The sequence below is a fragment of the Manis pentadactyla genome, chromosome 5, assembly GCF_030020395.1.
Source record: "Manis pentadactyla isolate mManPen7 chromosome 5, mManPen7.hap1, whole genome shotgun sequence".
Lineage (NCBI taxonomy): Eukaryota > Metazoa > Chordata > Mammalia > Pholidota > Manidae > Manis > Manis pentadactyla.
Genome location: NC_080023.1, coordinates 145,924,251 through 145,937,955, shown reverse-complemented (window position 1 = coordinate 145,937,955; position 13,705 = coordinate 145,924,251). Strand labels below are relative to the sequence as shown.

The following is a 13,705-nucleotide window of genomic DNA, read 5'->3' as shown; positions in this document are numbered from 1 at the left end:
TAGTTCATCATTAATGTATAAGAATGCAACAGATCTCTCTGTATTAATTTTGTTTTGCACAACTTTGCTGAATTCAGATATTAGATCTAGTAGTTTTGGAGTAGATTCTTTAGGGATTTTTATGTACAATATCATGTCATCTGCAAGCAGAGACAGTTTAACTTCTTCTTTGCCAATCTGGATGCCTTTTATTTTTTTGTGGTGTCTGATTGCTGTAGCTAGGTCCTCCAGAACTATGTTGAATAAAAGTGGGGAGAGTGGGCATCCTTGTCTTGTTCCTGATCTTAAAGGAAATGCTTCTCACTGTTAAGTATAATGTTGGCGATGGGTTTGGCCTATATGGCCTTTATTATGTTGAGGTAGTTGCCCTCTATACCCATTTTGTTGAGAGTTTTTATCATGAATGGATGTTGAATTTTGTCAAATGCTTTTTCAGCATCTGTGGAGATGATCATGTGGTTTTTTTCCTTCTTTTTGTTGATGTGGTGGATGATGTTGATGGATTTTTGAATGTTGTACCATCCTTGCATCCCTGGGATGAATCCCACTTGATCATGATGGATGATCTTTTTGATGTATTTTTGAATTCGGTTTGCTAATATTTTGTTGAGTATTTTTGCATCTATGTTCATCAGGAATATTGGTCTGTAATTTTCTTTTTTTGTGATGTCTTTGCCTGGTTTTGGTATTAGAGTGATGCTGGCCTCATAGAATGAGTTTGGGAGTATTCCCTACTCTTCTACGTTTTGGAAAACTTTAAGGAGGATGGGTATTAGGTCTTCACTAAATATTTGACAAAATTCAGCAGTGAAACCATCTGGTACTGGTGTTTTGTTCTTAGGTAGTTTTACCAGTTCAATTTCTTTGCTGGTAATTGATCTATTCAGATTTTCTGTTTCTTCCTGGGTCAGCCTTGGAAGGTTGTATTTTTCTAGAAAGTTGTCCATTTCTTCTAGGTTATCCAGTTTGTTACCATATAATTGTTCATAGTATTCACTCATAATTATTTGTATTTCTATGGTGTCCATTGTGATTTGTCCTTTCTCATTTCTGATTCTGTTTATGTGTGTAGACTCTCTTTTTTTCTTGATAAGTCTGGCTAGGGGTTTATCTATTTTGTTTATTTTCTCGAAGAACCAGCTCTTGCTTTCATTGATTCTTTCTATTGTTTTATTCTTCTCAATTTTATTTATTTCTGCTTTAATCTTTATTATGTCCCTCCTTCTGCTGACTTTGGGCCTCATTTGTTCTTACTTTTCTAGTTTCATTAATTTTGAGTTTAGACTGTTCATTTGGGATTGTTCTTCTTTTCTGAGGTAGGCCTGTATTGCAATATATTTGCCTCTTAGCATGGCCTTTGCTGCATCCCACAGATTTTGTGTTGTTGAATTGTTGTCATTTGTCTCCATATATTGCTTGATCTCTGTTTTTATTTGGTCATTGATCCATTGATTATTTAGGAGCATGTTATTAAGCCTCCATGTATTTGTGGGTTTTTTCATTTTTTGTATGTAATTTGTTTCTAGTTTCATACCTTTGTGATCTGAGAAGCTGGTTGGTACAATTTCAATATTTTTTAATTCATTGAGATTCTTTTTGTGGCCTAGTATATGATCTATTCTTGAAAATGTTCCATGTGCACTTGTGAAGAATGTGTATCCTGTTGCTTTTGGATGGAGTATTCTGTAGATGTCTGTTAGGTCCATCTGTTCTAATATGTTGTTCAGTGCCTGTCTCTTATTTTCTGTCTGGTTGATCTGTCCTTTGGAGTGAGTGGTGTGTTGAAGTCTCCTAAAATGAATGCATTGCATTCTATTTCCTCCTTTAGTTCTGTTAGTATTCGTTTCACATTTGTAGGTGATCCTGTGCTGGGTGCATAGATATTTATAATAGTTATATCCTCTTGTTGGGTTCACCCTTTTATCATTATGTAATGTCCTTCTTTGTCTCTTGTTACTTTCTTTGTTTTGAAGTCTATTTTGTCTGATACAAGTACTACAACTCCTGCTTTTTTCTCACTATTGCATGAAATGTCTTTTTCCATCCCTTTACTTTCAGTCTGTGTATGTCTTTGGGTTTGAAGTAAGTCTCTTGTAGGCAGCATATAGATGGGTCTTGTTTCTTTATCCATTCAGTAACTCTATGTCTTTTGATTGGTGCATTCAAACCATTTACATTTAGGGTGATTATTGATAGGTATGTACTTATTGCCATTGCAGGCTTTAGATTTGTGGTTTCCAAAGGTTCAAGGGTAATTGCCATACTATCTAAACAATTCTAATTTAACTCCCTTAGTATGCTATTACAACACAACCTAAAGGTTCTTTTTTATTATTATTATTCCCCTCCTTTTTCTTCCTCCTCCATTCTTTGTATGTTATGAACTATATTCTGTACTCTTTGTCTATCCCTTGGGTGACATCTATTTAGCCTTAGGAATACTTCCATCTATAGGAGTCCCTCCAAAATGCACTGTAGAAGTGGTTTGTGGGAGGTAAATTCTCTCAGCTTTTTCTTATCTGAGAATTGTTTAATCCCTCCTTCAAATTTAAATGATAACTTTGCTGGATAGAGTATTCTTGGTTCAAGGCCCTTCTGCTTCATTGCATTAAATATATCATGCCACTCCCTTCTGGCCTGTAAGTTTCTGTAGAGAAGTCTAATGATAGCCTGATGGGTTTTCCTTTGTATGTGATCTTTTTTCTCTTTCTAGCTTCTTTAAAAGTCTGCCTTTATCCTTGATCTTTGCCATTTTAATTATTATATGTCTTGGTGTTGTCTTCCTTGGGTCCCTTGTGTTGGGAGTTCTGTGTACCTCCATGGCCTAAGAGACTATTTCCTTCCCCAGATTAGGGAATTTTTCTGCAATTACTTCCTCAAAGACACTTTCTATTCCTTTTTCTCTCTCTTTTTCTGGTACCCCTCTAATGTGAATATTGTTCTGTTTGGATTGGCCACACAATTCTCTCAATATTCTTTCATTCTTAGAGATCCTTCTTTCTCTCTGTGCCTCAGCTTCTTTGTATTCCTCTTCTCTAATTTCTATTCCATTTACCATCTCTTCTACTACATCTAATCTGCTTTTAAATCCCTCCATTGTATGTTTCATTTCAGATATGGAATTTCTTAATGATTGAATCTCCAACTTAAATTCATTCCTGACTTCTTGAATATTTTTCTATACCTCCATAAGCATGTTTATAATTTTTATTTTGAACTCTCTTTCAGGAAGATTGGTGAGTTCAGTTTCATTTGGTCCTTTTTCTTGGGTTTGTGAGATTTTGATCTGAACCATGTTCTTTTGACATTTCATATTTCTGAGTGGTGCCCACTAGTGCCCAGAAGCTTCAGTCTCTGGAGCTGCTCAGCCCCTAGAGTGAGGTTGGGTATTGTAGGGGAGCGGAGCTGGTGCCTGGGGGAAGGAAAGAGCTATTTCCTGATTCCTGTCCGCGGTGCCTGTCTCCAGTATCAGAGCCAGTGGGCCGAGGACACAGGTGTAAGCCTCTGTGCTTTGTGTCTCTAGCTGTTGTAGGCTGAGCCTCCGTCTGGCTGGCCTGACGCAAGCACAGTGACTGCCAGTTTGCGAGCCAGTGCCGTCAGGCCAGGAGGAAGGCTCCACAGGCTGTGTGTCATAGTGGGGGGCCTCAGAGCTGAGTAGGTAACCAGTGGGATGGAGCGCCTGAAGCTCTTCAAAGTTTCCAACCAGCTGGGCAGTACACTTCCAGACAACCTTGTCCAGCTCTCCCTTCTCCTGTGCAGCAAGCTCTGTGCAAACCGCACCCCTTCAGCAGCCCTCTCGCTGCTAGGAAGCCTCTCAGACCGCCTGCCTTTCCTCTGACACAGAGCAGTTGGATGTGGAACCCCTCCTCCACAAACTGCTGAAGTCTCAGTCTCTCAAGCACTCCGCCTGTCCAAGCTCCCCAACGTCTAGAGCACCACACAGTATAGGTTTCTGCTGACAAAGCAGACCTCCAGGGCTAGATGTTCAGCAGTCCCAGTCTTCCACCCTCTCCCAGCTCAGTTTCTCTTCCTCCCGCTGGTGAGCTGGGGTGGGGGAAGGGCTTGGGTCCCGCCGGATCAAGGCTTTCGTAAGTTACCCTGTTTCATGAGGTCTGCTCTGTTTGTGAGGTTTGTGTGCAGTCTGGTTCAGCCTTCTTTCTTGTTACTGCTTTAGGGTTAGTTGTATTAATTAACTATATTTTTGTACTATTTGTGGTTTGGGGAGTTCTCCATCTCACCTCTCACACCACCGTCTTGAATTCTCCTCTCTGTCCATTTGCATTTGATTTTAACAAACCAAAAAATCCTAACAGAAACATATTGTTCTGTAACTTGCCTTTTAAAATTCCACATTCTATCACAGCCATCCTTTAGATGGTAGTATCTTAGTCCTTCGAAGGTCTTCATAATATTCTAGAGTACAAATATACTATAATCTTTCTAATTATCCCCCTTATTAAGGGTCATTAGTTTGTCTCCATGCTTTGGCAATTATAAGTAAATATGGTGTTTTTTTTTGATGTATAGAGATTTTAGGTTCTTATGTAGTCAATTTTATCAATCAGTGCTTCTGCTTTCATATAATATTTAGAAAATCATTCTCACTTCCAAGATCATATAATCAGTCACCACCTTATATTTTTACATTTTTTACTTTGAAATCATAATTTTGGTGCAAGGTGTGAGGCAAGGTGATAGTTTTATTATTTTTCAAGTGGCAGCCAGTTGTCTTTTTTTTTTTTTTAGTTGGAAAACAGTTTAATGGGAGACTCTCAAAAGTTTATAGGGACAAACTATCCCACTACCCCTGCCATCACCATGTCCCTCAAGGTAGAGTATCACAAGCCAGAACTTTCCAGTTGTTTCCTCTCCCTAAAACCAGATGTAAGAAACAACCAAAGTCATAGCAACTTCAGGCTTCAGTGTGAAACCATCAGAGCTCTCTCAGAAGGTTTTCTCTTTGAAAACAGCTCCCCTGTCCAGAAGATGCTTAAGGCCCATGCACCTTTCTTCCAACTAGTTAAGAGGCAGTTAAATGCCTCAGAATGCCTGACGAGGTCCCAATATTCAGTCAAGGAAGCATGAAAGAGGCTGGATGCCTTCTTCTAGGTGTGATGAATATCTGAGTGTTAATAAAGACATTGAACTCATCATGGAACCCGTGGAGGACAGAGAGAGTAAAGCACAAGTGCAGAAAGTCTCACCAGGCCTTTCTAGGCTTTGTTAGAAGAAGGTATTTTTTGTGTGTTTCAAGTTGGGGATTTGCCCCTTAGACTTTAACCTCTGAGTAGCTTCCTTCAGATGTTTGGGTTGTAGTGGTGGCCTTTCTCCCCACTTCTCACACACATCCAGTGCTGCTGCTACCACCTCCCCGAGGAAACCTTGGAAATACCAGGCATAACAATAACACCCTGAGACACACAGGTGCCGCTGATGGACTGACTCAGCCTGTTCATGGCTGCCTTAGGGAAAGCTGACCAATGGTACATTTCCTAATGGAGCAGCTGCTCAGGAAAAGAAGAAACCAGGGTTTGCATCTTTTCAATCTCATCTTCATCCACTTTCTGCTGCTTTTTTTGTTTTCTATGGTATCTATTTTCATTGTTTGGCAGCCAGTTGTTCTAATGCTGTTTATTGTATCATTTTTCTCTCTGGTCTTAAATGTTGCCCTCGCTTTTTTGAAAAATCTTACATTCTTTTTGTTTTGTTTTGGAGCCAGACTAGTTTAGGTTAGACCTTGATTGTACATCTCTAGCTTTCTGCCCTTGGCCATGTTGCTACACTTTGCATTGCTCAGTTTCCTCATCTGCAGCGTGGAAATGATAAAATTGCCTGCTTCCTGGACTGTCATGAGGATGGTGAGGAACCTGGAGCTTTGGACACTTAGTCAAGACTAGCTAGCATTATGCTGCTGTTAAAACTCGTAGTGCCATTGGGTTGTTTCTAGACTTCCACTTTTTTGTTGAATTCTTTTCAGGAAGAGAGCAAGCCTTCTAATTATGTTCTGGAATATGTACTGGGCAAAAAAGTGATCTGTACTGGGATGGAGCCTTTACAGAGAAGTTATTCTGATTATAGAATTGCTTCCTAGCATTCGCTATTAATACATGTTTTCTGCTAATTTGGGGTATCATTTTAAGAAAATTATCTAATCCTACTCTCATCTAATCGCTTGTTGCAATTGTACCTGTTAACAACTGCCTTCTCATTTGCAAAGTGCTTTGATTTGCATTTGAAGATTTCCTATGTATTCTTTACAAATAGTCCTGTATGAAGGATCCCAATTAATCTGAGGTGGCTTTAAGCAGAGTCATGTCTGTGAGAATGTATTATATGGCATGTTTGCTAGAGGTCTAACCAGTCAAATGAAACAGTTGTTTTGATTGTCTTCTTTGCATCAAGGACTATGCTATTGTCTTGAGGGTGGTATTAAACAGTGGGAATACATGATTCCTGTGTGAAAGGAGTGAATGGTTTAGTTGGGAAAATAAGATATGCAAACTTAAAATAAGAGGGGCAAAGTCAGGCAGTGTAAGTTTCATAGCTACACAAAACAAACATAAATGAACAAACTAATTCAAGAAAAGACCATCTATCCAGGAAGGAGCAGATAACTTAATTTTCCCATGTCAGAATTTCTCTATGAAAAGAGTAGCTATTGAAGCTATTAAGTTCTGGGTGATGCTACAAAATATTACTTAAGAAATATAAATTAGCATGTTATTTTTCATTTACCAATCTCTCAGAGGAAAACAGTAACTCAAAATTTAATCAGATCTTAGAGGAAAAATTTTTATAACTTTATTATTAGACCTCAGAGTTTTCTTATTGTGAATACTTTCAAATTGCCTGTGGAGTTTTAAATCGTTTTTAAAAACTGCCTTGTTGGCCATAGTTATTAATATGGCTGGTATGTTTTAATAAGGTATAGAGAAATAGTCATAATAAAGAATAGGTTTAAGGCAGTCCCAGTGGAGTTTTTCCTTTCATAGTACATCTGGGAAGTATCTTACAGTTTCCCACTACCTCATCTCTCTCTGTAAACTCAGCTAAATCCCTAAATTTAGATTTGAAGTACTTTGTGAAAACGAGAAGATCGCTGATCTTTGTGGCCAAGTCAGTAGCTAATTGTGCTCTCTTCCTTCAAAGTATAGGTTGATTGAAATGTGCTGTCTCCCAAACTTGGACCTCATGGTTATAGATTATGTGATAACTTCCTGTAAACTCCAAAGATAACAATCTGAGCAAAAATAGGAATTAGCAGGATTGAGAAATTGGGAAAAACAAATTTGGAATTGGATATATAATGCTATATATATATATATATGAATTTTGTGGGGTCAGTATGAACTAATGATATCAGATAATTGCTTACGTATTGTTTACAATGAACACAGCTATTTTATTTCCACACATACACACTGCTATCTACTTAATGATTTTTATTGATCCAGTAAGCCCTGAATAAGTGCATACTCTGTATTAAATCCTGTGCCTGGTCTTGAATGTCTAGGAACCTTACAGAGTGGTAGGAAGTAAGTGTCTTCCTTACGACTAGATTGTGGCCACAATCCCTGCCACTGCCTGAAGGGTTTATGTCCATCCAGATCGAATCTTCCCCCTTGTGATCTGTTTCCTGGTTCCATCTACTGAAGAGGTGGCATGGTGTATACCTACCCACATGGTAGGCATTCAGCAAATATTTGCAGGGTGAGTCAGAACATGGGAAGTGGGTTGAAGGATACTTGATCTCTCCCAGTATTAGACTGCAAACCTACGTATCACTCTCAAATATTAACTCAACCCTCAACCAGGTACAGCAGAGAAGCTGACACTGTTTGCAGCTAACCAGGAGACTAAGGATTATTGAGTGACTTTCAGCATATTCAGAACTGGGAGGAAAGACAAAAACAGAGCTCTGGATTCTATTTTTTGCTCAAACTAATGGCAGGAAGCGTCCTTTCATCTCACAATGTATAATGTGATTTAGAAAAAATTTAAACTACCCTTCTTGATGAAAGAAGGCTAAAAGGAAATAAGGAAGCAAAAAGAGGGAGGGAAGGAGAGAGGGGAGAGGGAAAGAGGGAGAGATAAGTATGCTTATCTCCAAAGACTGTTTCAAGGATTAAAGATAATGTATGTAAAGTACCCAGCACAGAGTTCACACATACTAGACGCACGATTAATAGTCTGCCACGATATGATCATGCAAAATTGTATACTCTGGGGAATAGTATTTGACTGAAGTCATGTCTACATTTGTTTAGTAAGTCATATGATAATGACTCCCCCCAAACTCCTTGAATCTGAGCTGCTCTATGACTGCTTTGACCAATAGAACACAGCAGAAGTGAGACAAGCTTTCAAGGAGACTGAGTTTCTGCTTTGCTTCTCTGAGAAGGCTCCCTCTTGGGATTCTCCCTCTACAAACTCAGGTGCCATGTTGTGAGAAGCACAAGCCAGGTGGGTGCTCCAGCTGAGCTCCTGGCTGATGGCTGGCATCACCTGTCAGCCAGGTGAATGAGCGATCTTGAACATTCGAGGCCATTCAAGCTCCCAGGCACCTGCAGCCCTGGCCAACAATTAGAGTACTGTAATAGGAGGAGCTAGGAGATTGAGAGCCACCCATATGCTGGAGACTGGGGAATTAACAGTGTGCTCTATTTTAAAATTCAGAAATTGTTTAATGCTTAAAAAGTATTTAGTGTACAATAGCAATGACATAGTCTTCTCTATAAAGTCCTGTGTTCAAGATTGCTGTGCCTGGAACAGTACCTGGTGCACAGTGTGCACACAGCAATGCTTATTGAATGGAGTGGCTGCTCTGCACTTACCGTAGGAAAACAGCAAGCACTGTTGTTTATATTATCGTCCTGTTATCCTAGCTCACAGATGAGGTTGGTTTTGGAAACAAGTCAGTGTCCCAAGCCCTTGTAAGGTTCCTTTAAACAGTTTCTCTTGCCCAGCATGCTCGCAGCATCCAGATAATAGGCATGCCCAGCACAAGGATTCTGAGCTCCCTTGTTGCCCAACTGAGTCCTTATTTTTCCTTGCAACGTCTGTGACCCACCACCACGCCCTCTCAGCTTTGTGAAATTATATCCCTGGTCCACGAGACCCTGCTGTCCTGTGGATGGGTGGACGTCCTCTGTCTGCACTGGGTCTCTGGAGGCAGTTAGGAGTGTGCTCTGCAGTCAGACTACCTCCATCCAAATCAGCCCCCACTCACTCTATGACTTAGGGCAAGTTAACTTCACCTTTTGGGCCTCATTTGTCCCATTTGCAAAATTTGAACACTACTGCCTACATTTTAAGGCAGTGTGGTGAGTATTCAATGAGGTGGTGCCAGAAGAGTTCTGAGATGGGTGCCTGGCACTTTGTAAGCACCTGATTCCTGCTGTGGCTCATCACCATTGCCGTCAGCACCACCTCCCTCCAAGCTATGTCCTCCTCCAGCTCCTGGGACGTCTCTGGGAGGAAGCCCCATGTCCCTGCCCCATCTTCACTGGCCTGGGTGGTGGGCTCTTTAAATTGGTTTTTGTTCTAAGTCAATTTCCCAATATGCCAGAGTCCCAGGATATCATTTTTAGGGCTGGCTTAGTCTGAGGTTATTTCTAGCTTTTAACCCACATTGCTTCACAAAGCATTTAGTCACTGTGTGCCCTAGTTTTCTTCTCTGTAAAGTAAGAATAATGCCTTCCCATCTCCCAGGGATTTGGGTTTTCTTTCTTTCTTGGCTCTATATTTTAGGCCATGTTGTCAACTTTTGTGTGTCCTTTAAGCCCCCTTTGTCCTTGACAGGAAAAGGTAGGAGTTTGTTCTAAACAAACACCTGAGAGTAGTGGTGTAAGCACTGCAGGAGGGCCACAGCATTACACTATACAAGGCAGTTTTAGCCAGTTGCTGCTTTCACTGGCAGAGGACAGAAAATCCACAGCCATTTAGTCTGTTCTGCTTAGAGGTGTTCAAATCATTGTATATGACACATGATTTCTATGGAAAACAATATAAGGAAAACATGGAGGAGAAAAATTTGCTTTAGTGCTTTGAAGATAGACCTCCTGAAATAGTTAAAGTAGCAGAGCTAAGCTTTTAAAACAGGTGGCTGCAAGTTTTTAAAGAGTGGAATTAACATGGATCGTAATAAATCTCTCCCCCTCAGGAAGTGCTACTGTGAAAGGTCACATGAAAAAAATGATTATAAAAGTAGTGTAAAGTCTCCTGCAGATAGTAATCATGATTGCTGACATTTATTGAGTGTTTACTTGGCCTTATCCCAATAAGCAAAGGATAGATACTCTTTTTATCCTCATCTTACTGAGAAAACTGAGGCCCCGCTAGATTATTCAACCCAGGCTGTGTGAACCTGGCAGTCTAACCTCAGAGCTCTGGAGGGACCGCCGCCCTGCCCCTGAGCTCAGTGGTTCCTTCAAACCACACCCTTGTGGTGCAGCTGCGAACGTGTTACTGCTTATGCGCTTACACCTTCACAGGCTTTCCCCCCAGTCACCTGACGTGCTCCACGACCTTGCAGGGATCATTAACCTTGTCCTTTGTCCGCTCCCCTGACGCTGGTTACAGGAGGGGGTGCGGGGATGTGAGTTGATACCATCTGTGTTGCAGAACTGATTCCATATGTGGGGTCACATTAACCAAGACCCCTCGGGTGGCTCCGGGAAAACGGGGTGGGCACATAACTGCAAGAAGTTTCGAGGCCCTTCCAGGTTCTGCCCTAACCCCTACATTCCTTTGCCAACAGTATATAACGGATCCCTCGGCCGATTGGGTAAGGCAGATTTGGAAAGGTCCCCTGCCTTCTCGTTGGACTGCCCTCTGATAATAAAGCTTTCTCTGCTCAGTAAACAGTGACTCAGAGACTGGATTACTGCACATCGGGCACGCGAACCTGGATTTGGGGGGTTGATAACATTTTTGAGGTTTCTTCTAACAGTTATACAATAAAATTCTCTGTCACAATGCTACAGGGCCAGGGCCTGGTTACATTTTGCTGCGGCTTCTACCTGGCATTGTTACCAGCCCTGCCCTTCCCTTCTCACTGTCCTGGGCTCATTCTTGCCCTCAGTATACACTCAACACTTGGAATTCAAGAGGGGCTATATTTCAATACAACGTTCTTGAAAGCTTAAAAACATTTGTTCTTCTTCATCTTGTATGATTGCAGATCCCTTTGACAATCTGACAGAAGGAAAGAAAGCTTTCCCCAGAAAAAAAAAAGGGGCTTCAAATGCGTCATATGTTTTTGGGATTGGTAGGCCTTCAATCGAACATTTAAATGAATAAAACAAGAATGATGAGAGTCAGTGGTGGCAGGCTTGCCGTTTGGTGGTTGGGAGCCTGTCTGCTGCCTCCTTGATCAAGAGGAAGCTGCCTGCTCCTACGGCTGAATCAGCTGAATCAATGCAAACCATTAGTACAGAGCTAGAAAAAAAAAATAATCCAGTATACACTGTCTCCTGTGTGTTTTTTATGTGATTTTATAGTCCCTGCAAGTCAGTTTTGTTTGCCATATCCTGTAATCTTTCACTGTCTTAGAGTTGATCTGTGATGTACAAGAACATCCCAATTCCAGCCTGACATGAGGGGTACCCCAGGAGTTCCGTCACAGAAGGCGCCCTTGATCAAGGTGTCCATCAGCTGTTTCTGTCACCTAATCGTGTGTCCCCATACCACTTAACATTTTGTGACTGGCATGGAAACACATGCTGCGTATCAAACAAGAATCTGTGTTAAGAAGCAGGATCGTATTCAATTTTGCATGAGATGTTTGCTATTGAGTTGAAAACAAGTGTTTGAAGGTGGGAAAAAATAATGACAGACAACCCAGGGTGCTAATATTCAAAGACTCCTTAGCAGTTTGTGTACTGAAAACAGGGCCATGTGCTGGTGACATAAAGCCTTTTCCCTGCCTGGGAAATCTCAGTGTTGAATCCAGGAGGCAGGAACCCTGGCCACGTCCCATGGTGGTCAGCTGAGGGAGAAACAAAAATCTTCCATCACTAACCCAAATGCCCTTTTCCCCTCCCAGACCAATAGTATTGTCTTGGCTAAGGAAAGCTGTACCTTAATTTGATGTCCAACACTTGGCCATGAAGTCGCACCAACATGATTGTGTTGCCCCCTCAGTCTCCTTTATCAGCCCCAAACCCCCAAATCAAGAAATTAGGCCTTTCTGCAGCAGTACTTTTTTTTAAAACTTATTTAGTGTAATAGTCTTTTTGAGAATTTGACATAAAGCATTATATTAGCTTTAGGATTACAGCATAATGATTTAATATATGTATATATTGCAAAGTAATTATCACAATAAGTCTGGATAACATCCATTTGATGTCTTAAAAAGGGTAAAAGAAAGATTGTTTGGGGCAGACAACAAAATAGGAATGTAAGTGCTTGAACTCTCTGCTCATTTGTGATCAGGCAGAGGTGAGCCTAACATGGAGGATGGACAGCTGGGCCTGGTGACCTCTGTTTCTCTGTTGAATGGAGAGAAAGTACAGCCTCTGGGGCTCAAAGGGCTTTATCACTTTTTACTCAGTGTCCTTAGTCATGTTAAAAAACTTCTCTGAGCCTCAGTTTTTTTCATATGATTTATGGGGATAATACTACCTACCTAATGGGGTTGGATACACAACAGGTGTCACAAATAATGGTTCCCACCACCACACTTTTACCTCTTGTTTAAGCATCAGGCTCCATAGTCCATATGTATGGATTTATGGATCGTACCTTCCTCCCTGTTGAAAATTAGGATATTCGCTTGTCTCCTCTTTTCCTACCATATATCCCATCCCTTGTGATGGTTAAGAACCACTGACCATTTTCCTATATTACTGAGAAGAAGCAGATTTCTAGTCTTAACAGTCCAGCACATACATCTACTTGTTAGAAATACAAATGGGATTCTACCATACATACCATCTGTATCTTACTCTTTTCACTTACTGCTATATAACAAGGCTCTTGCCATGTAGAACTCATTTTTAGTGGCTGCATAGTATTCCATTGTATGGTTGCACCATAATTATTTAACATATCTGTTGATGAATGTTTAGGTTGTCTCCACTTTTTTACTCTTACAAATCCTGTAGTGGATTTGGTGAATGAATACTCTCATTAGTTGAATCATATCTTGAGAACTATATTGCTGTATTTTAAGTACAGGTTTCCCCCTGCTATCCAAAAGTAGAGTGTTCCTATGAAATCTTTCGTAAGCCAAAATGGCATAAAATGAGGAAGCAGTTAACATTTCCTTACATGGAAAAAATTTTTAACATTCCCATACCCCAAAAAATAACCTCTCTTAGGCTTTTATGATACCTTAGGACTCATCGTGCTAGAGGATGTACAGAATAAATTAAAGCACCGCTGCTCACAGACACAGTTCAAAGCTTGGCAGCTCCACTTGCTGCTGGGGGTGCACACTGCCTCTATAATAGCTCGCTGCAACAACAGTGAGCACAGTTTTCACTCTGCCTTCTTCAGAAAAGCAAAAATCCACTTCGGATTTATTTTAGTTAGTGAAAAAACATACTAATGTAGGTCTTTCAAAAAAGCGAAGTGGCATAGCATGAACTTTTGGAAAGTGGGGGAATACCCGGATTAGTGATTTACTGGATTTTCTCAGAGAATATTTATAATAATAGCTGATGACTAACAAAAGATCTTTTTTTATTTTTTGAGGGCA

General features: G+C 40.6%; 1 protein-coding gene across 12 annotated transcripts in view; it reads left to right on the top strand.

Annotated features, from left to right (window-relative positions):
- The window catches only part of SHLD1 (shieldin complex subunit 1), a 95,413-nt gene that overhangs the window by 20,709 nt on the left and 60,999 nt on the right, over positions 1 to 13,705 (top strand). The window contains exon 3 of one of the 12 annotated variants that reach the window (XM_057502756.1): positions 5,978 to 6,037. The exons of the other annotated variants lie outside the window; for them this stretch is intronic. Within the exon in view, the coding sequence (XP_057358739.1) occupies positions 5,978 to 5,997 (20 nt within the window). The 3' untranslated portion in view covers positions 5,998 to 6,037. Of the gene's footprint in view, positions 1 to 5,977; positions 6,038 to 13,705 lie in introns of those variants that run through there. 12 annotated transcript variants of the gene reach the window in all.